Source organism: Gymnoscopelus microlampas, assembly GCF_963454915.1.
Source record: "Gymnoscopelus microlampas genome assembly, chromosome: 7".
Taxonomy (NCBI): Eukaryota; Metazoa; Chordata; class Actinopteri; order Myctophiformes; family Myctophidae; genus Gymnoscopelus; species Gymnoscopelus microlampas.
The window spans coordinates 51,804,019-51,827,645 of NC_139944.1; the positions used below are offsets into that span (position 1 = coordinate 51,804,019).

General features: G+C 43.2%; 1 protein-coding gene across 2 annotated transcripts in view; it reads right to left on the reverse strand.

Moving 5' to 3' along the window:
- Window positions 1-23,627, reverse strand: part of LOC311049726 (ras association domain-containing protein 5-like) — a 78,124-nt gene that overhangs the window by 16,642 nt on the left and 37,855 nt on the right. For both annotated transcript variants that reach the window (XR_014601225.1, XM_084063528.1), the window contains exon 2: window positions 15,991-16,127. Coding sequence is in view for 1 of the 2 variants with exons in the window: in XM_084063528.1 (XP_083919654.1) it covers window positions 15,991-16,127 (137 nt within the window). In the remaining variant the exon portion in view is untranslated. The remainder of the gene's footprint in view (window positions 1-15,990; window positions 16,128-23,627) is intronic.

Here is a 23,627-nt window from a genome sequence, read left to right on the forward strand (position 1 = left end):
GTTTTAGTTCTACTGGATCTCTTCTCCACTAGTCCCTCATAACATTATAGTCTAGTTTTTATTTGTTGACTATAATGTCAATATATTAGTCATCATAGCTCAGTTTTTATTTAGTTTTCGTCAGCAAAAAAAGGTACTAGACGAACATTTTTCATCATAGTTTTAATCAACGAAATCAACACAACTAGAGGTGCGTGCATGTGTGCAAACAGAGGTGTATATATATATATACATGCATGCATGTGTGGACAAATAGAGGTGGTGATATGTACTTTGTGCACTCATTTCTTATAAATATGTCCACTGATATTATAAATAAATACATAAGTGTTAACGCCCTCACTGGACCAGAGTACTTCATTCATTTTCAACCTTATCTTCATATAATTGGTCCTCACTAATGCTCATTATGAGATGTCAATTAAATTTAAAGGAGTTTCATTGGCATGAGAAAACATATGTTTACATTGCCAAAGCAGGTGTCAAAATATAATAAAAACAGTTTAAGAAAATGGGAGTACCAGTGGGTATGGGAGTTGTTTAATCGTTGGTTATGTTTTTGTGTATTAGATGTTTTAGGTGTATGTAATCTGTGGGAAGTATGTGTCTCTGATGTGTTGGTATAGTGGGCAGGTGGTTAGAAAGTGTATAGCTCTGTTTCCACCACATTCTGTGTGCAGTGGGTGCATAGTCTGTCTTCCCTTGGGATGTCACAATTTCCGTCAACCAAGTCTGCGTCTCATTGGTGGGTTATACTGTATGGACAGTTCAGAAACCCGCCTAGCAATGACATCATCGGTGGGGATTCCAAGCTAATGGAAACTACAGCCCTTTTCTCTTCCAGGAAATGTAGCATGCTGAAACAGAAGCCATTGACAGCCAAATGACAAAAAAACATGTTTGAAATGACCAAACATACCGATGATGTCACTGGTAGGCTTTAGGTTTATGAACGGTCCCCAGCTCTCTTCTGAGACAGGGAGTGAGTAGACAGAAATGTTGAAAATGGGTGAAGTGGTCCTTTACTTTAACTCTTCAGAGTGTACAAATGTACCAAATTTGGTCCATTTGGTTGCATTTCTAGTATACCCTCTCAGATGGTTACATATATGCACACTCTCAGAGTTACGACTGGATAAAGTAAGTGATATTTAATATTAAAGGGTCACTCAGACATGCAGAGGACAACTCAAGAGCTCTGCATGTTTGCATATCTGCTTTTCATATTCAAACTCAACCAAACCCAGCCTGGGAGAAAGAAATTCCCTTTTTACACACAGTCAAATCCATTAGGAACACTATAGTGAAACCTCAGAATAGAAATGTTTTCTCAGAGTGTAAAATTGACCCCCGTTAAGGATAAGGATTCACCCAACTGAACTAACCCATCAGCCAGACAACCCAGTTCCTTCACTTTGCAAAACCAGACAGCCTCATAACCCCCAATGCACCTTTCCAGTGGTGTAAACAAGTAAATAAGTACATTTTTTACTGGAGTATTTCCAAATTTCTTACTAGTTTTAGTTCTACTCCACTACATCTCTGAGGAAAATATTGTACTTTTTTTTTACTCCACTACAATTATTTGAAAACTTTAGTTACTAGTTTCTTTGCAGATATGAATTATTATATTATAAAACACCCTATTTTATACATAGGCTATTTGAAAATCTACACGCTAGATCTACAAGCTCACAACGTGTTGCATTGCGTTTTCAAAAAATGTTGTACTTTTACTTTTGGTACTTTAGGTATATTTTACTCAAGTAACATTTTGAACACAGGCCTTTTACTTTTAACTTTTAACAGAGTAAAAAAAAAAAGTATTGCTACTTTTACTTAAGTGAAATATCTGAGTACTTCTTCCACCACTGGATTACACCCAACTGAACTAACCCATCAGCCAGCCTAGTTCCTTCCCCTTTACAAACCAGACAGACAGCCTCATAACCCCTGATGCACCTTTATATGACGTCAGCCCCCCTGGCAGGACAAACTCCTCACTGTGGCTTTGACAACAACACAGAACCGCAGCCGGTCAATTATTCAGTGACGTCGCTCACTCAAAAAAACTGGACACCGATGGCGTGACTGGCTGCCAGGAGGAGAGACGACATGGACTCTGAAATGGGCTGAGGTTTGCGCAAGGATTCCGCATCATCATCGCCTGTCGGGCAGACAGGTTTTTTTTCATAGATGCAATACTTTGTGGTATGTGATGATGGCCACATGTGATGGCCACACCAGCAGCCACACAAAGTTGGTAAAACATGGTGGACAGTTTTCTTTTTTGGTTTATTAATTTAGTTTAGATTTATTTTCAGCACTACATACATACTACATGCATAAAGGACTACACACAACCGTTAACTCTTTAAGACCGGGAACGCATCTGTGTGTAATTTTTAGATTTCGTTGGGCTATTCAAAAATAGCAAATATACAAGCTCATAGCTTGTAGATCTGCTATTTTTGAAAAATCATGAAAAGTTGTGCAAATATTCGATTTTCTCTCTTTTTTTTTGCAGACATTTGTAACTCAAATCTTTGCTTCTGGGGGTTCCTGGAATTTTTACAAATGTTCGCTTTAAAAAATATATATTCCAAGATTTTGCCACACATTTTCACAGGTTTTTCAAAAATAGCAGATCTACAAGCTCATAGCGCGGCACTCGGTGCTGCGCTATGAGCTTGTATATCTGCTATTTTTGAATAGCCAAAGAAATCTAAAAATGACACGAGATGCGTTCCCGGTCTTAATGGATTAAAGGACATGCTGTTTATTGCAAGTTTGTAGTTAAGTTTGTTTATTTTTTGTTGTCAGTTCGGATGAGAACTGTAGTTAAGATGGCTGGCCATAGAAAGGTCCAGCTGCTTCAGAGATGCTTATAAGGAGCTGATTGCTAATTGGACTGTACCATGTGCCCTGTGCATATGGGAGGGGCAGGGGTTTATTATGAGTTTGATTTCAGTATTACAATTGTGAGGAAATGTATTTTGGTATTTCAGTTGTATTATAATGTTGTTAGTTAATATGAGTTAGTGCTGTGGTGGATTATGTTGTAGTTATTTGTAGTCTGTTTAATGTTAGTCTCTGTCTATTCCCCTTTGAGTCAAGAGTGGATTGATCACCCACTATATATGTTCCCCTCATGACTCATTTAGGTTAGGTATACATAGAGTTAAAAATAAGGTCAGGTATTGTCATGCTGTGCAGTTGAGGTCTGTTCAGTTAGTTTAAGTTGACCTCCTTTTGTTTTTGGACCTAGAATTATGAATTGTCATGTTTTTATGGGAAAAAATAAAAGACAAAAAAAAGGTATTTTAAAGAAACTACACACGTGTCCTGGTGTCTCTCTGGCTGACCAACTCTGATCCGTGATATCGTGTGACAACGCTGCACAAATGTAGCAAAACACAGCCGATCCACAAGCTCTGCTATTTTAGTTTTCTGCCTACAATAACATCATGGGCAAAACAGGGACAGCAGGTTGAAAGTGGTTAAGTGTGTCAGTGGGTTTCATGAATAATTAACCAATGAAAAAGTATTAACAGTTGAGGATGAAGAGAGAGATTTTTGAGAACAAAAGGGGACAATGGATTGACTATACTTATGAGCGACAAGGGGTCTAGGGAATAGGATGGTTTTTCAAATAGATAACAATCCTCATGTATAAGTACATACACGATGCATAGATTTTTGGAATATATTTTTAAGGAGAAGGTATCATAAGTGGGATGATTTGTTTTAATTCTTTATTGCTCAATGTTACTCCCACTGTTTTACTTGTGACCAAAGGGGTGCTCCTTCCATTCCGACATCTCGCCACTCCGACTAGTGGCTTCCGCGTGAGATTGCACCTTGTGTGCAATCTCCAAAAACAGTCTTTTTATTTGATATAAGACGATGTCTGGCAACATATTTGATGTCTACTTGTTTGTCTTATGTGTTGTTTCACTTACATTTATAAAATATAAGTTAAAAAAAAGAAAAGTATTAAGAGCTTGTTACTAAATAATAACTATACACTGGATCATTGGAACACAGGTTGCTTTTTTTCTCCATTTCCTGAAATACAAGGTTTCTGCCAGGCAACAATGAGTCCTTTTAAGTGTCACAAATTATTAGCAGTAAAACCTCTAGAGATAGAGAAATGGTTCTCAACTGCCCAAATATGGAGATGAATGACATCACCGCGCTATTGTCTCATACAGTAGATGACTGATGACATAGAGTGGCCTCCAACTTCTCTGATGATGACACTTCACCAAGTACACTTACATTACACTTTAAAGTGTGTACTGACTGAGTCAAAATAGTTTTAATCAAAGTACAGATTGTTATGTATGTATGTGTGTGTGTGTGTGTGTGTGTGTGTGTGTGTGTGTGTGTGTGTGTGTGTGTGTGTGTGTGTGTGTGTGTGTGTGTGTGTGTGTGTGTGTGTGTGTGTGTGTGTGTGTGTGTGTGTGTGTGTGTGTGTGGCCACTGACTGACACTACATCAACTTCATATTTCATAATAGAATAACTGGGACTGATCAGTTGCTACGGTAACTGGAAAAAAGGGCTTGCTACATTTGCTAGCTTACGCACGCGCGCACACGCACACACACACACACACGCACACGCACACGCACACGCACACACACACACACACACACACACACGTGTCCTAATAGCCTGGTGTAAAACTACCAGCCTCGTTACTACGGAAACCGCTCCTACGCCATCCAGTGAAAGAGGCTCCTGCGCAGCTACAAGGTCACAACAATAGTCGTTTTAACAGCTTCCCAACAATACCTCTGTTGTTACATTGTATAGAACGATTAGACCCTCTTTGGTGACTGTTGTTACATTGTATGGAATGATTACACCCTCTTTGGTGACTGTTGTTACATTGTATGGAATGATTACACCCTCTTTGGTGACTTGTTACACCACACCATAACATGCTGCTTTTTGTGCTCATATTGTTCCATTCTTCACTGCCAATTCTTTTCTTTTCCTCCTTGAGCAAAAAGCCTGCACAAACAAGAGTTTCACCTCACTGTTACTATAATTGTGTTGTGACAATAAAGTTAATTGCTTGATTGCTTGATTGATTGATGACAACAGCTAGAATACGAGTTAGGGGTGCAAAACAGTTCATCGAACTAATGGATTTAATAGATTATAAAAAAAACGAAATGATTATCGATAATTTTATGACAGTTTGAAATTTTAAATTATTTATTTTGAATAATTAGTTAAAACTAGTCCATACATGTGGGGGGGTATGCAGATCAATTGCTCCAGCCACTGAGGAGAACCGGGCAGAGCAATTTTGGCCTCACCATGACACCATGATGAAATTATAGGAGGATAGCAGGATCTGCTATTTCATTATCTTTGCACGACGCAAAAAGAAAAGCTTAAGCAGTTAATTTAGTTTCGTCGATATATAGAAAATGTAAAAAATATATTATGTTTAAATGTGCTTCTCTATTTTTTCAAAAAGTACGAGTTCAGGCTAAAACACAGGCCAACGTCACCACGAAAGTATGAACATAGTTACTGTACGATTGGCACGTTATCATATGTCAATAAAAGGGTTCTGACGGATCTCTGGTTAATGAGGACCGGACAGGGAAGGACCGACAGCTGATCAATGTTACGACAGTTGACAGATGACAGCAGGTCCTCCGTCACAAACGTGAAAAACAAACAAACATCATATCATCATAGGCCTGCCCTATTCACACACACACCACTTCCTCAGTGCCGCTTCCTGTCTCGACACTTCTGCTTTCACGGCACAAACGCTCTCAATCTTGAAACAACTGTTAACTTGCACCCCCACCCCCCCCTCCCCACAAACTGTCACGTTAAACAGCGGAACCACCTGAGTATGTCCCTATAACATCCACATCCACACACACACACACACACACACACACATCCCAAATTAGCCCATCATCACAGCGATCTCCGCGGTGCCACCGTCGTACCTTAGCAGCAACAACAGCCTGTTGTTTGGGCGGCTGCCGGAAGAAGGAGGTCTTGGCCGTGAAGAAGGTGAAGTCCTCGCCGTCCCCCTCGTCCAGGCTGCAGTACCCGCTGCTCATGCTGTTGCTGCTGGTCATGGAGGGCGTCTCCGCCGTGTTCACGGTCATGGAGGAAGAGCTTCGGCGGAGGGCCGTGGCCTCCGACACCAGAGAGCAGCAGCAACGGCGTATAGACAGCTTTAAGTAGCGTAGATATTAATCAACTTTATTTCCCCCCTTGACGATGAATGAGACGGTCCAGACAGTCACACGGGTCACGGCATATAGAAGTATAACCTCACGGTCCGCCAACAGCAAGTGTCCAGAGGAGAGTTAAATTCAGGGTCCCTCCAGGGCCGATGCATTCATCCAGAGAGTTTTTCGAGGGCCCCAACAGACGAGGAGGGGGTTGAGACAGGTGAAGGCTGGGCTCAGATTCGGGGCTCTGCAGCGTTGCCACCGGAGATGGCACCAGGAAACTTGAGAGCCGAGCCGCATATGCGTCACTTCCTCCTAGTCGTCGGTCGGTCCGTGTGTGAGTGAGTGGTTACACACACATGCACCTCATATTATGCACACGTACACACACACTTACATGCAATGACGTGAATACACACACAAACTATAAAGGTTTTCAACCTGCCACCGCTCACACGAAAGCCTCAAACTATCCAGTTCACGCAAACAAACACAGATGGATGGACTCACGCCGGCCGGCTGTCACGGGGTCAGATTACAGCTGGGTTTCAGGTTAAGCCCTGGTCACCTGAGAGCACCTGCCAATGCCATAAACACACAACACGTGTCCACCGCCACATGTACTGTAAGCATATAAGATCCTCTGGTTCTTCTTCTTCTTCTTCCTGCTCCGTGTCTCTGTTAGAGGGATCAGCCGGTGAGACGTCTATCTGTCGAACATCATCATCATCATCATCATCATCATCCTCCTCACAGCCTCTTCTTCTGCTTGACTCTCTCCTTCACACACACACTGCTGTAGACGGCGGTGTGTCTCTAAAAGAAGACTTTCTGCATCTCACTTCTTCTCTTCCTCCTCTGCGTTTGAATCCTATTGGCTTTGGCAGCGCTGCTAGATGAGACAGATTGCCTCCCACACAGCCTCTCTCTCTCCCTCTCTCTCTCTCTCTCACTGCATTTGCAGACGTTTTCGTGCTCTCTCGCTCACTCTCTCTTTCTCAACCATCTGTGGTTGAGTGTGTTATCAGCCTGCGAGGCTCTTTGCTGAGGCACACAAACACCCCCCTCCCTCTCTTCTTACTCCCTCCTCTCTCTCTCTCTCTCGCTCTCGCTCTCTCTTCCTGCGAGCTACTGCACCCTGCAGAGCGCAGAGCCACTTCCTCTTACAGAGAGAAGCTGAGGGAGAGAGAGAGGGGGGGGGGGTGGAGGGGGGGGGGAGAGAGAGAGAGAGAGGCAAGGGTGTTGCACCCAGTGACGAGTGAGAGAGCTCCAGTTTTTTTTGCATAAGAGCATCTGATTCGCAACGGCGTGGGAGCGCCGCTAAAATCCTGAGTGCTTAAATCTACCTCAGAGTGTATATAAGGGTCCATTTTTAAACACTCTCCGAGTACTCAGGGTTTTCGCTGTACAAAAGCCACTCTGTGAAGTGGCTGGTTGCTGCTCTGCTACTGCTGCTGGTCTCCTGCAGTGTTTTAGTGGTGACTTGACTTCACCATCTAAGGGGGGGGGGGTATAATTATGGATGCAGCTGTGTGTGTCCACCATAGGGACTGACATGCCGCTGAAGGCCATGCATATATAATGAATGCATTAAGGGAAGCACTGGCTCGCCCTGCTGAGACCACATGACATGACACATCATCATGTTTACCTTTGAGATGCAACTTACTTCCTTCTAACTTTGCCATGGTAAATGGTGCATTTATGTAGCGCTTTTATCCAAAGCGCTTTACATGGATTGTGCCATTACATTCACCCATTCACACACACATTCTTCACACACCGATGGCGGAGGAAACCATGCAAGGCACCAACCTGCTCATCGGGAGCAATAGGCTCTATGCACAGCAGCCATATTGGACAGAAATTGGGCCCCTTCCTTGCTTCCTTCACAGGTGTTACCAATGATACTAATGAAGGCTCTGTTCCATTCTGGTCAAACAGAGTCAGGGTGCTGATATTGTGCATGTTGGCTCACTAGAAATACTAGTGGGTCTCAAAGTGTGGTCCAGGGACCCTCATGGTTCCTTGAGAGGGTGTAACTCAGAGAGTGTACAAATGGAACCAAATGGACCCTCCCGGGTCCATTTGGTTCCATTTGTACACTCTCAGAGTTATGGGGGTCCTTGAAATTAAAAAGTTTGAGAACCACCGTGCTACAGTAAATGGAACAGAGCCTTCATTAGTGTCATTGGTAACACCTGTGAAGGAAGCAAGGAAGGGGCCCAATTTCTGTCCAATATGGCTGCTGTGCATAGAGCCTATTAGGGGTTCAGCGTCTTGCTCAAGGACACTTCCACACTAACTCTGGGGGAGTGCGAGATTGAACTTGTATTTGAGTCTAACTATAGGTCTGTATGTGCTTCCCGTGCGCACACACACACACACACACACACACACACACACACACACACACACAGACACACACAGACACGCTCTATGAATACTTGCCTATGCTTTGCTTTCACATGTATCGCTCTCACTTTCTACCTATTGCTCTGTTTTGCTTTTGTTTTGTTCCGTTTCCCTGTGTTACCTTGCTCCGTTTGTTCTTTTTCATCTGTGCAGCACTTTGGTCACCTACGGTTGTTTTTAAATGTGCTGTATAAATAAAGTTTGATTGATTGATTGAATTGTGCGTGGTGTGTGCGTGTTACACACTGTTTAAAAGGAGATTAACAGCATATTGTGTGATTGTCCTCTTGGGTTAAGAGATTGCCGTGACCCCTAACCTTCACCTGACCCTACTTTGTGCCCTCTGACCCCCCCACCCCACCCTTCATCTGGAAGCTGCTAATGTCACGGCTAAGATTGGCTGCAACATAATCTATTTCCATCCATGTGTGTGTGTGTGTGTGTGTGTGTGTGTGTGTGTGTGTGTGTGTGTGTGTGTGTGTGTGTGTGTGTGTGTTGTAAGTGATATTTCTTTTGATATGTTTTGGTTAAAACAAAACGTTTTTTTTTTGTTAAAAGGTTTAAGTTAATTTCAGCCAATCAGGAGAGAGTACCCATTTATCAGCTTCGGTCACTTCCAATTTCACTTCCAATATCCTGTGAGCTGAATGAGTTCTCTCTCCTGATTGGATAACCCTGGTAACCTTTCAGCAATTCAGGTCAGGTTTACTAAAGAGCCGGAGAGACGGGGGAGAGAGACCCTTATTACTGAACAAACACACTATAGAGAGACCCCTATTACTGAGCAAACACACTATAGCAATGATTACTATCAGAATATAGAACACTTATTTTAACCCATTAAGACCGGGAACGCATCCGTGTAATTTTTTGATTTCTTTGGGCTAATTGTTTTAAAAAATCTTGAACATTTGTGCAAATCTTTATATATTCTATATTTTAAAGCGAACATTTGTAACTCAAATCTTTTCTTCTGGGGATTCTACAAATGTCTTATAAATCCTAGCAGTTTTTTGACGTCAAGGACCCCCAAAATGATATGTTTTTGTCCCCTGACCCCCATCTCAAAATATGTTGTTCCAGGAACCCCCTAGAAGCAAAGATTTGAGTTAAAAATGGTCACTTTAAAAAAAACATATATATTATGAAATTTGCACGTGTTTTCACTATTTTTGAATTGCCCAAAGAAATCTAAAATGACACAGATACATTCCCTAGTCTAAGTGGGTTAATTAAAATAACGTAATAAAACAAGCTCACAACAACGTGTCACATCGTGACGTGGTGGTTCAAAAGATTCTCCGACATCATGATAACTAAAATGTAAACCTATATACGCTCGGCCGGTTATGAGATATAGTGACATATTGTGTGTCCGGCGGCAGCGTGCCGTGTGTGTGTGTGTGTGCGTCTGTCACTCTGTGTGTCAGGTTGAGGTCATCTGAAGAAGACAGATGACCTGCAGCTTTCTTTCTTTCCTCTTTCTGCCCTTTAGATCCATCACTGCAACCAGCAGCATCATCAAGAGAGATGGAGGAGAGCAGCATGGGGGAGGTGACAGGCAGCGCTGCACACCGGCTGAAAACTACTACACGCCTTCCTGCCTTTACGTCGATGAGGAAAAAGCCCAGTCTCCACGTTATTGGGACTGACACTGTGTGTGTGTGCGCGCGTGTGTGTGTGCATGTGCGTGCGTGTGTGCATGTGCGTGTGTGTGTGTGTGTGCGTGCGCGTGCGCGAGCGACTGGGTCTGTGCCTATGGATTGCTACAGTATGTGTGTGTGAGTGTCGTGAGGCTGTATTGGAGCAAGGGGGATCAATTTCTGCTGCGGTGTGCACAAAAAAGGCTATTAAAGAGAGAGAGAGACGGAGGGAGGGAGGGAGAGAGAGGGGGGGGGGTGAGAGAAATAGAGGCTACAGAGAGGAAAGAGAAGACAGAGGAAGTCCTTAGGATATAGGTTGTCAACTCTCTTCTCATCGGCAGTAATGGAGAGTGTTCTCCGCCAATAGTATAGGATCATGGACACAGAGACGGCCATTAGTCAGATAACAAGGCAGCAGTCACAGAGGAGAATGAGAAAGGCAACTCTCTTTTTACACGAACAGACAGACTTCAGTGAATTCCTTTCAACTGGACCAGGGGTCTTCAACGTTTTCAGGCCAAGGACCCCCTAGCTGAGAGAGAGATGAAGCAGAGACCCCCTACTCTATGTTGTATAAAATTGTGTTTCAGATTCGTTCTTTTTTTACTTAGTCTGTTATTTTTTCAATCTACACCTATAGCCTCTTTGCCAAAAATAGCCCATCTACAAGCTCTCAACGCCTCGCGCTGCGCTGCGAGTAGATCTGATATTTTCGGCTAATGTTCCCCTCAGAAAAGGAATTCAAGGGTTCAAGTGGTTAATGTAAAAAAACTAAATGCTATCACACAAAGATTTGGCGGACCCCCTATAGTAGCTCTGAGGACCCCCTAGGGGTCCCGGACCCCCTATTGAAGACCCCTGAACTGGACAATAAGTAGAACAGCCAGAATTATCTTCGGTGTCGTTACATTTGAAACAGGCTGTCCAACAAAAGTGATTTTAACAGTTGTTGTTGTTTCACAGTGGAATATTATCTTTAAAACCCATCTTTACAACAGACATCTACCGTACTATGTCAAAACTGCAACGTATGACCTTGTGAGCTACAAGCAAAGGGCGAGGTCACAGATGGGGCTAATAAATGCAAACCCTGTCCGCATTAACACCTCTTGTTCTACATCTCTCGATGGTGACCCTGACCTTTGACCTTTCCGACCCAAAACGTAATCATCTCTCCGGGGCAGCCAGCTGACGTTTCTCATCAAGTTTCATGAAAATCTGCCAAAGTTAACTTATAAACAAACATGCAAACAGACTAAAAGAAAGGAAAAAAATCTAATCCTGCAGGAGGGCAGGGTAATAATAATAATAATTGCAGCTAAAACAATAAAACAAACGCATGCACATATCTTTATTCTCCAGAGGTGACATTTTGAAAGAGCACAACAATGTTACACTGACCGTTTTCCTGGAAATAACCAGAATTGTTTCGCTTGGCAGTTCTAGGGCAAAGAATACAGTTAAAACTGTAACTTTTTATGTCCTACCACAGGAGTCGAACCTGGGTGAGTCCCAAGTCCTGCATGAGAGTCAAAATGTCTACCTCTCAGTCAAGATGCAATCCATTCCCCACAGGCAATGGAACATGCTCTTTGTCTGGTGTTCACATAATGTAGCTAATTTTTAATCTGATCGTCAGCTTTCCCCTGTAGTGCGTGCCATCTTTGGGGTGGCTGTGACTTGGGCATAGAATGGCCATAATTTGGGAACCAGAAGAAGGTTCCCAGTTTGATCCCAAGCTCTTCCGTGTCGCCCTTGAGCAAGGCACTGAACCCGATGATGACAGTGGTACAGCACCTGACATGGCTGCAGAGGTGTAAAGTAACTAAGTACATTTACTTTCCAATTCTTTCTACTCCACTACATCTCAGAGACAAATATTGTACTTTTTACTCCACTATATAATTTGAAAACTTGAGTTACTAGTTACTTTTCAGATATAAATTATGATATTATGAAACATACATTAACCACTTTAGCCCTATTTTATATATAGGCTATTTGAAAATAGCAGATCTACAAGCTCACAACGCGTCGCACCGCGACGCGTTGTGAGCTTGTAGATCGGCTATTTTCAAACATTCTAGTACTTTTACTTTTGGTACTTTAAGTACATTTTGATGCCAATATTTTTGTACTTTTAACATTTTGAACACATATATTGTGGTATAGCTACTTTACTTAAGTAAAATATCTGAGTACTTCTTCCACCACCATCGGTGTGTGAATGGGTTGAACGCACATAGTAGAACCACTTTGGATAAAAGGTGCTATAGAAATGCAGAGTATTTATATGAGCGCTCTGGCAGCATAATAACAACACATCCTGGAACACCAACTGCCTCCTGGGTATGGACATGATGCCAGCCCAGCCTGCTGCTGTGATATCTGGGCTATAGCTTTCTCTCTACACAGTAAAGACCCAGAGTTAATCTAACCTGCGGGCGCACCACGCATGCGTGGGTGAAGCTGGAATGCCAGCAGCGATGCACTGGATCGCTCAATCACTCTCTTTGCACACCTTTGTGGTAGGGTACATTCACACATGTGAATGTACCCTACCACAGACACAGACACACACACACACACACACACACACACACACACACACACACACACACACACACACACACACACACACACACACACACACACACACACACACACACACACACACACACACACACACACACACACACACACACACACACACACACACACACACAAAAAGAGTGGGACGATGTAACTATTCTGAGACAGAGTTCAGACCACTGTACATGTATAGGGGTATATTATATGTTCTGGGCATGTAATACTGCATGCCCAGAACAATGTGTACAGTATGTGTGTGTGTGGGCACATGCATGTAGGAGGTTATTATGGAAGTGTTGTTTTTATTATAGTGAACACTACAGCTGTGTTATTATGAGCACATTGTTACCAAAGCAGGAAGTGAGAAGGCCTTTGTTCTGGTGTGGAACATGAACTATAACAACCATATGCACAGGGCTGTGTTCTTATAGGGTTGGGAACAGGAGGAACCAGAGGAATCGTATACAACATTGAGGAACCGGAATCGGTACTAGTGTTGATTTCGTCGAATAAAACTATATAAATAAAACTAGGAAAAATGATCGTCGACTACCTTTTTTCAGTGACAAAAACTAAATAAAAACTAAATAAAAACTAAACCATGATGACTAAAACTAAGACTAAATATATTGACAATTTCGTCAACAAATAAAAACTAGACTAAAATGTTAGGGAGGGATCTAGTGGAGAAGAGATCCAGTAGAACTAAAAGACAAGTCATTTTATGTTTGGTTGCGCTCTGAAAATAGCAGATCTACAAGCTCACAACGCGTCGCGCTGCGACGCGTTGTGAGCTTGTAGATCGGCTATTTTCAGCATGCAACCAAGTGATAAATCAGCCATTAGCGGCCTAACGGTAAGGCCGACAGAAATGGCAGTGGATGTATTGGATGCAACTCAAAGTTAACTTTCCTCAGGTATATAGTTTGTCGCCGTACGACCTTCCTAGCCCGTGTTATTAAAGAAAAACGGGCGACAATGGCCAAAACTCAATCGAACATCTGCGATCGAAAATCGGCAAAAGTGTCCGTTTTCAAGATGTTTTGGCCATTTATCTCTGGAACGGAAGGTCCAATCTGCTCAGTTCAAAGCTTGTTGGGTGCGTGACTTTGAGGACATTAAGCACGCACTGATACATTTGACTGAATTTCTCGCGTTTAAAAGTATGGTAATTGTTGGTTAAAAAAAGGTGCCCTTTTGAAATTCCAGCCCCTGCCTCTCCAAATCCTTCTGCACGTCCCTGAACACTATGAATGTTACCGTGTGGACTATTGTATACACACTGTTGTATACTTCAGCAGAGTGAAGCTTATAGAGTTGTCTATTGTTTCCCTGGAGCGAAATAAATCCTGCTTCTGAAGTACATGAGAGCTAATTAGTCCAGTGCTCAACCCGCTATGACGGAAGCCTTGGAAAACAAGGACAGCAGGTTCTCTCTGTCTGTCTCTTTCTCTCTCTCTCTATTGCTAATGAAATGAAAAGAAAAAAAGAAAACAAGCATAATATGTTACCGGGGGAAAAGATGAGTGAACCATACAGAGAGAGAGAGAGAGAGATGAGAGAGTAGGAGAGCACTGAAGAGTGAAGGATATTAACCCTTTAAATCCGCATCTGTGTAATTTTTTGATTTCTTTGGGTATTCCAAAATTGCAGATCTACAAACTCGTAGCGCGGCACCGAGTGCCGTGCTACAAGCTTGTAGATCTGCAATTTTTTTTGTAATCGTGAAAATGTGTGCAAATCTTTGAATGTTATATTTTTAAAGCAATTTTAAAAAAAAATCCAATCGTTGCTTCTGGGTGGGTCCCTGGAACAACATATTTTGAGATGGGGGTCCGTGGCCAAATACATATAATTTTGGGGTCCTTGACATTTAAAAAGTTGGAGCACCACTGATAAAGCAACATACCGTTAGGATTTAGAAAACATTTTTGGATATGTATTTGGCCGCCGACCCCCATCTCAAAATATGTTGTTCCAGGGACCCCACCCAGGAGCAAAGATTTGAGTTAAAATGTTTGCTTTAAAAAACATGTATATTCAAAGATTTGCACACATTTTCACGATTTTATTTTCAGAAATAGCAGATCTACAAGCTCATAGCGCACTTGGTGCCGCCCTATGAGCTTGTATATCTGCTATTTTTTTGAATAGCCAAAGAAATCTATAAAATGACACAGATGTGTTCCCGCTCTTAATGGATTAATGGAGAAGCAAGGGGGGGGGGGCAAAGCTAATTTGAGTCAGAGAATCTGCCCGCGGGACATTCAATTAACCAAAAACCCCCCGAAAATGAGTGAATAAATGAATGCACAAGTAGGCAGGAGAGGAAGGGAGAGCACTGTGTGAAAAAATAACCGGCAGAGTTGGTAGCCAAAAAAAAAGAGCCGTTATGTAACAGCCTGGGGTGCGAGGCATACTGTTTGACACTACTGCACCCCACCCGTCAGTAAGTATAAGTAAGCCTTGCCGAGAACATGTTTGGCCCATAGGGGGCAGGAGTCTATCTCCTGTTTCTGTAGTGTGTGTGTCTGTGTGTGTGTGAGGCAGCTTGATGTAGCAAGTACACCCCCCTGGACATGACGCTAGTATGTCACAGGGACTTAAGGGACATCTCAGTAAGAGCTGAGTTAGGATTTAAATTCTTTTTACTTTTTATGCTTCACTCTCCACACTGAAGCCTCTCTGGATGCAGTCTACCACAGTGCTTTGGGTTTTATTACTGGCGATGAATATCTCACCCATCACTGTATTTTATATGATAAAGTGGGTTGGCCATCTCTCGCAGTTCGTAGAGAGCAACATTGTATTTTATTTATTTATAAGACCTTGTGTGGTAAACTTCCTTTATACCTATCCTCGCTTTTGGAACCAAAGGTTACTGGCCACTCAACACGTTCACAAACACACATTAGATATACCAGTCCACGTAAGAGCAGTGAACAAGGAAATAAATGCTTTCATGTACTGTATTATGCTCCACACAAATGGAACAAACTTCAGGACTCTCTGAAACTGGTGCGATTGGTCACAATAGAGACATTCACGGTACTTCTTGAGGACACACTACATAGTGACTGCACCTGTTTCATGTAACACTGTGTTACAAAAAATCCTCACCTTGTGTTGGGGGCCCGTGGTGGAGCGGTGGTGGTGGCTTCTGGGAGATGGAGTTCCCCTGGGGGGCTCGCCGTCCCTCTGGTTGCAGTCCAGCTGAACCCGGCTCTCACACTCCAGGTGGCAGGTGTAGCTGCAGTCTGATTGGACAAGAGAAATGCAACCAATCAGATGAAGACGTGCACAAAATGATGAGGAACAACCAAATCGGTGAAAAACATCTCAATTGCATGCCACCATTCAAGTTTTTTTGAATGGTGGCCCCCAGGGGAGAACCAATGATCTTCAGTATATTTGTGTCACACTCTGGAGTCACAGCTACTTTACAGCCACATCAAGCCAGCTCCACCTAGTGGCTGCTGAGAGACACTACAGCTCCAGGCTAACAGCAGTACACAGTCCCTACACGCCATTGTAACGTGTGTGTGTGTGTGTGTGTGTGTGTGTGTGTGTGTGTGTGTGTGTGTGTGTGTGTGTGTGTGTGTGTGTGTGTGTGTGTGTGTGTGTGTGTGTGTGTGTGTGTGTGTGTGTGTGTGTGAATGAAATGTTTGGAGCGGGGGGAGTCTGGTGCAACGCTCAGGTCCTGGACCTGGTGAGACGAAGAAGGAGGAGCCCGGCCAGGAGGCCATCCACAGAGCCTAGTCCCTCCACGTGCCAGAGCCTCTCTTCTCCCCGGCAGAGTAGTTCAAGAGAAGCGGTCTGATCGAGGGGCCCTGTCTTACCCTAAGAGGACTGCCCGTGGGTAGCTACTGGGACGTGGGGCTTGATCAACCCTGGCTGGGTCACCTGGGCGAAGGTGTATATTGTTGCAAGACCCGAAACACCAGTTGACCCCAGGCTACAACACTGATGATACGTCCCAGGTGCATCCATGCAGTGTTGATATTTGTTATTTGTTGACGAAATTGTCAATATATTTAGTCTTAGTTTTAGTCATCATAGCTTAGTTTTTATTTAGTTTTTATTAAGTTTTCGTCAGTGAAAAAAGGTAGTCAACGAACATTTTTCGTCATAGTTTTTGTCGACGAAATCAACACTGCATCCACACGATTTCTTTTTGTTATAATGGCACTTGAAAGATAGAATAGATCATTTTCCTGGTCCTCACAAGAAAAATGTTTTTTTCATGGTTACATTTTAGAGGTTAGGTTTAGGGGTTGTGGTTAGAATACTGGCCACTCTTTGGGGTGTTTTTGTTTCGTCACTGTATATTTGCACATACGTGAAATGTGTCTATCTGCATTTACCCATCCTAGTGAGCAGCCATTCTAGTACACCTGGGGAGCAATTAGGGGTTTAAGAGTCTTGCCCAGGGACACACATCGACACATTACTGGCCTGGCCTGGAACAGAACCTGGGACAAGCAGGGCCTCTGGCTTCCCAGGCGGCCTCTGGCTTCCTCCTCAGCTATGGGCTGAGCCCCATGGGATTTGGGTTTTCCCCATTTTATACTTAGGTAAGCTGCAATGTCATGTCCCGATCTACAAGCTGACAGCACCAGCACAAGTGTGTGTGTGTGTGTGTGTGTGTGTGTGTGTGTGTGTGTGTGTGTGTGTGTGTGTGTGTGTGTGTGTGTGTGTGTGTGTGTGTGTGTGTGTGTGTGCAGTCTACAGGGCAGTGTGCGTGTCTACACTGCTATATGGGTCAGAAGCCTGGGCTGTCTATCGGCGTCACATCAGACGCCTTGATGCATTTAACATCAGATGCCTCCAACGCATCCTTGGCATCACCTGGCAGGACCGTGTCCCTCACACTGACATTCTCCAACGCACTGATTCCATCAGCATTGAGGCAACCATAGCACGGAGGCAACTCCGGTGGGTCGGCCACGTCATCCGGATGCCTGGATGCCGTTTGCCCCGTCAGGTGCTTTATGGACAGATCTTGTCAGCCAGCAGGAAGCCCGGTGGTCCAAAGCTGCGGTACAAAGATCAGCTAAAACAGACTTTAAAGAGGTGCAACATCAAGCCCAACGATCTGGAGTCAGCTACAGCTAATCGGCCACTCTGGCGCTCTTTATGCTTCGAAGGGGTCACACACCTTGAGGAGAAACGCACCCAGCAAAGGACGGCGCGGCGCCAGCAAAGACACCTTCATGCTGACCCAGTACCATCTCAGCCTCCTGACCCAGGCCTCGCATGTCCTGCCTGTGGTAGGATATGTGGTTCCAGAATCGGGCTTCATAGTCATCTACAGTGGCATCGTCGCCAGCAAAGATAACCACTGACAAACTCATCACGACGCAAGGAAGCTACGTCATCTTCGACAACGATGGACTGCCAGTGCCAAGGAGGAGGAGGAGGTGTGTGTGTGTGTGTGTGTGTGTGTGTGTGTGTGTGTGTGTGTGTGTGTGTGTGTGTGTGTGTGTGTGTGTGTGTGTGTGTGTGTGCGCGTGTGTGTACATACATAAACAATGTACCTGTCTTAATGTCAATATGGAACAACAAGCTAAAAACATCTCTGGGATGATCAATTCACCTTGTTATATGACACTAAGTGTCCACTAGGTGGCACCACTGTACTTTGTACCTTGCACTATATAGTACACACTCACTGTATATCCTATAATATCTGGTAGCTAAATTGTTCCCATCGTTCCTATCATATTCTGTTCATTTATCAACCTGTAAATACATCTTTGCTTACAACAGAGCACACATATCTGTATACTGTATATTCTGTGTATCCTAGGTTATTTTTTTTTACTTTTTCTTAACTTGTTTTATACTATGTTATTTGAGCTGGTGTAGGGGCAGAAAAACCTGTGCAGGAGAGTAAGAAAGGCCTCTGTGTGCAGAAAATTATGATTCATGATGAAAAGCATAAAAAGTAATTATAGCACAGCTACTTTGTTTACTCTTACTCTGCTTACTTACTTAACCCATTAAGACCGGGAACGCATCTGTGTCATTTCAATATTTCTTTGGCTATTTTTGAAAAATCGTGAAAACGTGAGCAAATCTTGAATATATAATATATATTATTTTAAAGCGAACATTTTTTACTCAAATCTTCGCTTCTGCGGGGTCCCTGGAACAAAATATTTTGATGTTGGGGGGGGTCTGCGGCCAAATACATATCATTTTGGGGGTCCTTGACATGAAAAAAGTTTGAGAACCACTGATTATAGCAACATAAGTTTTTTCAAAAAACTGCTCAGAAGATGATTCAGAAGACAGTTGTAGAATATCCCCAGAAGTGAAGATTTGAGTTACAAATGTTCGCTTTAAAAAAAAATATATATATTCAAAGATTTGCACAAATGTTCACGATTTTTGAATAGCCGAAAAACAAGACTAACAAACAGTGATTTCACGTCTGGGAAAGTGACCACGAAGGGACAGAAGATGGCTCCCACAGGAGACTGATCGGACACAGGAGGCAGATCATGACTTATTACACTACAGTAGGTCAAAGGGAACTTATGGGGAAATTGTTACACCTAGAAATCACGTGCAGATAACCATCTGGCCTAGTTGTCACAAAATGGTTACTATGGTTACCAAATATTAAGAAATAGACGAGAAGAGACCTATTACCTAGTGACAGAAGGGGTATAAATATGACTAATGTGTGTGTAATCAGGAATGGAATGGAACGGAGATGATCTTGAGTATTGCTTCCTCATGCTATGCTATTTGCAATCTGCCACCACGAAATAAAGCCTGAGATTGAAGATCCACGACCGACTACTTTCTACAGATGAAATGAGTCCTCGATATTCAGTGGTGTTTTTTTTTACACGTTGTGAGCTTGTAGATCGGCTATTTTCAAATAGCCTAGGTATAAAATAGGGCTAAAGTGGTTCATGTACGTTTTATAATGTAATGTAATTTATAATGTAATCATTTATATCTGCAAAGTAACTAATAACTAAAGTTTACAAATAATTGTACTGGAGTAAAAGTACAATATTTGCCTCTGAGATGTATAGTGGAGTAGAAGTAAAAGTACAGAAAATTGGAAATACTCCAGTAAAGTAAAAAATACCTCAAGATTTTACTTAAGTACAGTACTTGAGTACACGTACTTAAGTTACTTAGATACACCACTGCTGTGGAGCATGTCACACCAACATTTCACTGCTACACGTATAGCCTACTAGTGTGAGGGACAAAAACAGAACCTTTGCATCTAGAAGATCTGTGATCTCCAATGCAATCCTATCTCTACAGTGGAGCAGTGTTGCTTTCGTCGACTAAAACTATGACGAAAAATGTTCGTCGACTACCTTTTTTCACTAACGAAAACTAAATAAAAACTAAATAAAAACTAAGCTACGATGACTAAAACTAAGACTAAATATATTGACAATTTCGTCAACAAATAAAAACTAGACTAAAATGTTAGTGAGGGTTGAGTGGAGAAGAGATCCAGTAGAACTAAAGTCATTTTATGTTTGGTTGCGTTAGGGTGTGCATGCTGAAAATAGCCGATCTACAAGCTCACAACACGTCGCTGCGCGACGTGTTGTGAGCTTGTAGATCGGCTATTTTCAGCATGCAACCAAGTGTAAAATCAGCCATTACGACGCCATCAAGGCACCGCCAAAATGCGTTTTAGTCGACTAAATCAACTGTAGATTTTGTCGACTATAATTTTAGGATATTTAGTTGACTAAAACTAGACAAAAACAAAAACTTTTCAGATGACTAAAATATGACAAAAAACTTAATGGAATTCTATTCAAAAGACTATGACTAAAACTAAATCAAAATTTGCTGTCAAAATCAACACTACAGCGGAGGAAAGAACAGTCCAGTTTAGAACAGTTGGGTATTTCCCCCAAAAACCTCCCAAAGTCAGGCATCTTTGTTCTTTTATAAAAGGAACCACATATGAAGGTCTTTGGTTTGTTTATGCTCCGTATAGCTTATTGTGGCCTCTCACTCGGAACCATGCATATTCCCCCCTGAAATACACAAACCTCGATTTGGTCTATAGTATAGTCTCTCAAGTCTGCTTTTTTCCCCGGAAAGATAGCACCCATTAAAACCACTTTCAACCAGCATGCTGTCTGAAAATAGCGATCTACAAGCTCACACCACGTGTCACTGACATTGCAACGCGGTGAGCTTGTAGATTATTGTGGACGCACAACACTGAACACTGAAGAACAAAAGCAGGGCTAAAAAGTTGGTTGAAAACAACATGAAACAGAAAGTGCTAGGATCCAGACAGACAGATGGGGAAACTATGAGTCACGCCTCTGTTTGTGGCTTTAAAGAGAAGAGGGAACCACACTTGTGATCTATGTGACTTCATTGATATTCAACAGCATTAAAACAAAAACTTGTAGGGACAGCCAGTTATTCTTAAAAAGGAGGAAGACTTAATGCGGTCGAAACCGGTAGGCAGTCTTGGGAATCGAACCTGCGACGCGCTGTCAGGACGTCTGAGGACGACGACCTACAGAATAGTCAGGCAACATTAGAGCCTATATGCCCTTAACCACAAGGCCATCAGCGCCCACGGTCTTGTGTCTTTTTTTAAATCATTTTAATCCTTGTCTATGCCCTGAACAACAACGGCTTTTAAATTATAATTCCTTTTCCTTGCTTATCCGGAGTAAGCTTGAAGTTAGCCTAAGGGCTTCTGTTCAGCTGTATCCTTAAAAAAGGTTCAGTGATCTTTTTCAGGCTTGTACGGTATAGAAAAGAGCTGAAATATAGGCTTCCACCATAAAGTAACCCTTTCTCAGATGACTGTCTGTCTGTCTGTCCATAACAAAGGGACACTCACTCAGCAACCAGCATGGTAACCACGGCAACAAGCCCAAGTCTTGATGACGAGTGCATCAAACTGTACTTGCTGTATGTCTGCAATACATGGTAGCAGAGCTATGCAGTCTATTAACTATTAAAAGTTGACACTGAATTATTGTGAGTGTGTTTCAAAGCTATACGGGGCCCAGGCTGCAAGGGCCCGATCAGAGTGTTTCAAAGCTATACGGGGCCCAGGCAGCAAGGGGCCGATCACCCACATAATGAGGTGTGTTTTGGGAACAACGACCAAGAGGGCCCTCCATGAGGACCTCAGGATCATAAGACTAACATGATGGCTGATTGACATTGGAAAAGAGTGACATTGCAGTGTCTGTAATACCTCAAACATGGACAGAATTGTATATAGCTGTAGCCTACATACTGCAGCTGTGTGTATTCTAGATCTGTGACTGTATGGAATATAGCCTAGATAGCTGTACAGTGTCTGTACGTATCCTCTATATCTGTATGGAATATAGCCTACATAGTGGGCCTGCTTGTTCAAGTGGAGCTACTAAGCGTTGCCTGATACTGACAAAGAACCAGAGAGAACTGCAGCAGAGAGAGAGATAGAGAGAGATAGAGAAGGACAGGGAGAGAGAGAGAGAGAACTGCAGAGGGAGATAGAGAAGGACAGGGATGTGAGGCATGTAATGGGGGAGAGAGAGAGAGAGAGAGAGAGAGAGAGAGAGAGAGAGAGAGAGAGAACTGCAGAGAGAGAGAACTGCAGAGGGAGATAGAGAAGGACAGGGATGTGAGGCATGTAATGGGGGAGAGAGAGAGAGAGAGAGAGAGAGAGAGAGAGAGAGAGAGAGAGAGAGAGAGAGAGAGAGAGAGAGAGAGAGAGAGAGAGAGAGAGAGAGAGAGACGGAGAGAGAGAGAGAGAGAGAGAGAGAGAGAGAGAGAGAGAGAGAGAGAGAGAGAGAGAGAGTCCAGGGCGAAGGGTTGTGGTGGCTGACAGGAGCGATGTGTCTAGGAAAGAGGAAAGTTCAGATAAAGAGCCACTCTACTCATTACGATTAGAGGTCACTGGCTCACTGCATGGAGAGAGAGAGAGAGACCAGAAAGAGACACAGAGAGAGACCGAGAGAGAGAGAGAGAATGGGAGAGAAAGAGAATAGGAGAGAAAAAGAGAGAGAGAGAAAGAAGAGAGGCCAATCCAAACAGTGATGTAAAAAGGAAACGCACACACAAGGAGAGGAGGATGCAGAACACTCCCATCCTGTCCTCCTTCATTATTCACTCGTCCTACTTCTTCAGACCCACTGAATGGTATCTGCACCTCAGATCAACACCAGGGAGTCAGGCCATCAGAGTGTGGAAATAGGTGAGGGTGTTTGTTGAGGGTGGGTGGTGGCTTATACGACAACGGCCTTCACCCACACAAAGTGTTTTGTTCAAGTTCATGGTGAGAGCGGGTGGGTGGGTGGGTGGGATGGGTGGGGTGGGGGGTACAGTAGGAACATGGGAGGGCCGGGTGGAAGATGGAAAGTCACTCCTGCTGCACAACGCTGTGTGGGATCCACTGCAGTCAACAGGAGAGGGCGGTCCTCCCCATCCCACATCATTCCCACGCTGATAGCATGTGTATGCAGGCACCACACACACACACGCACACACACACACACACACACACACACACATTCCATATGCACACACACACGCAAACATACACACAAGTACGCAATACATATCTAAATAAGAAAAAGAGGTTGCACAACAAAAATGGGTTTTCTCAGTGGAGTGCTTCAGAGCAGTGGTTCTCAAACTTTTTCGTACCAAGGACCCCCAAATAGGCACTTATTAGCCCGCGGACCCCCATTTGAAAATATAAGCCAGGGACCCCCATAATAGAAGATTTTTACGGCTCTCTA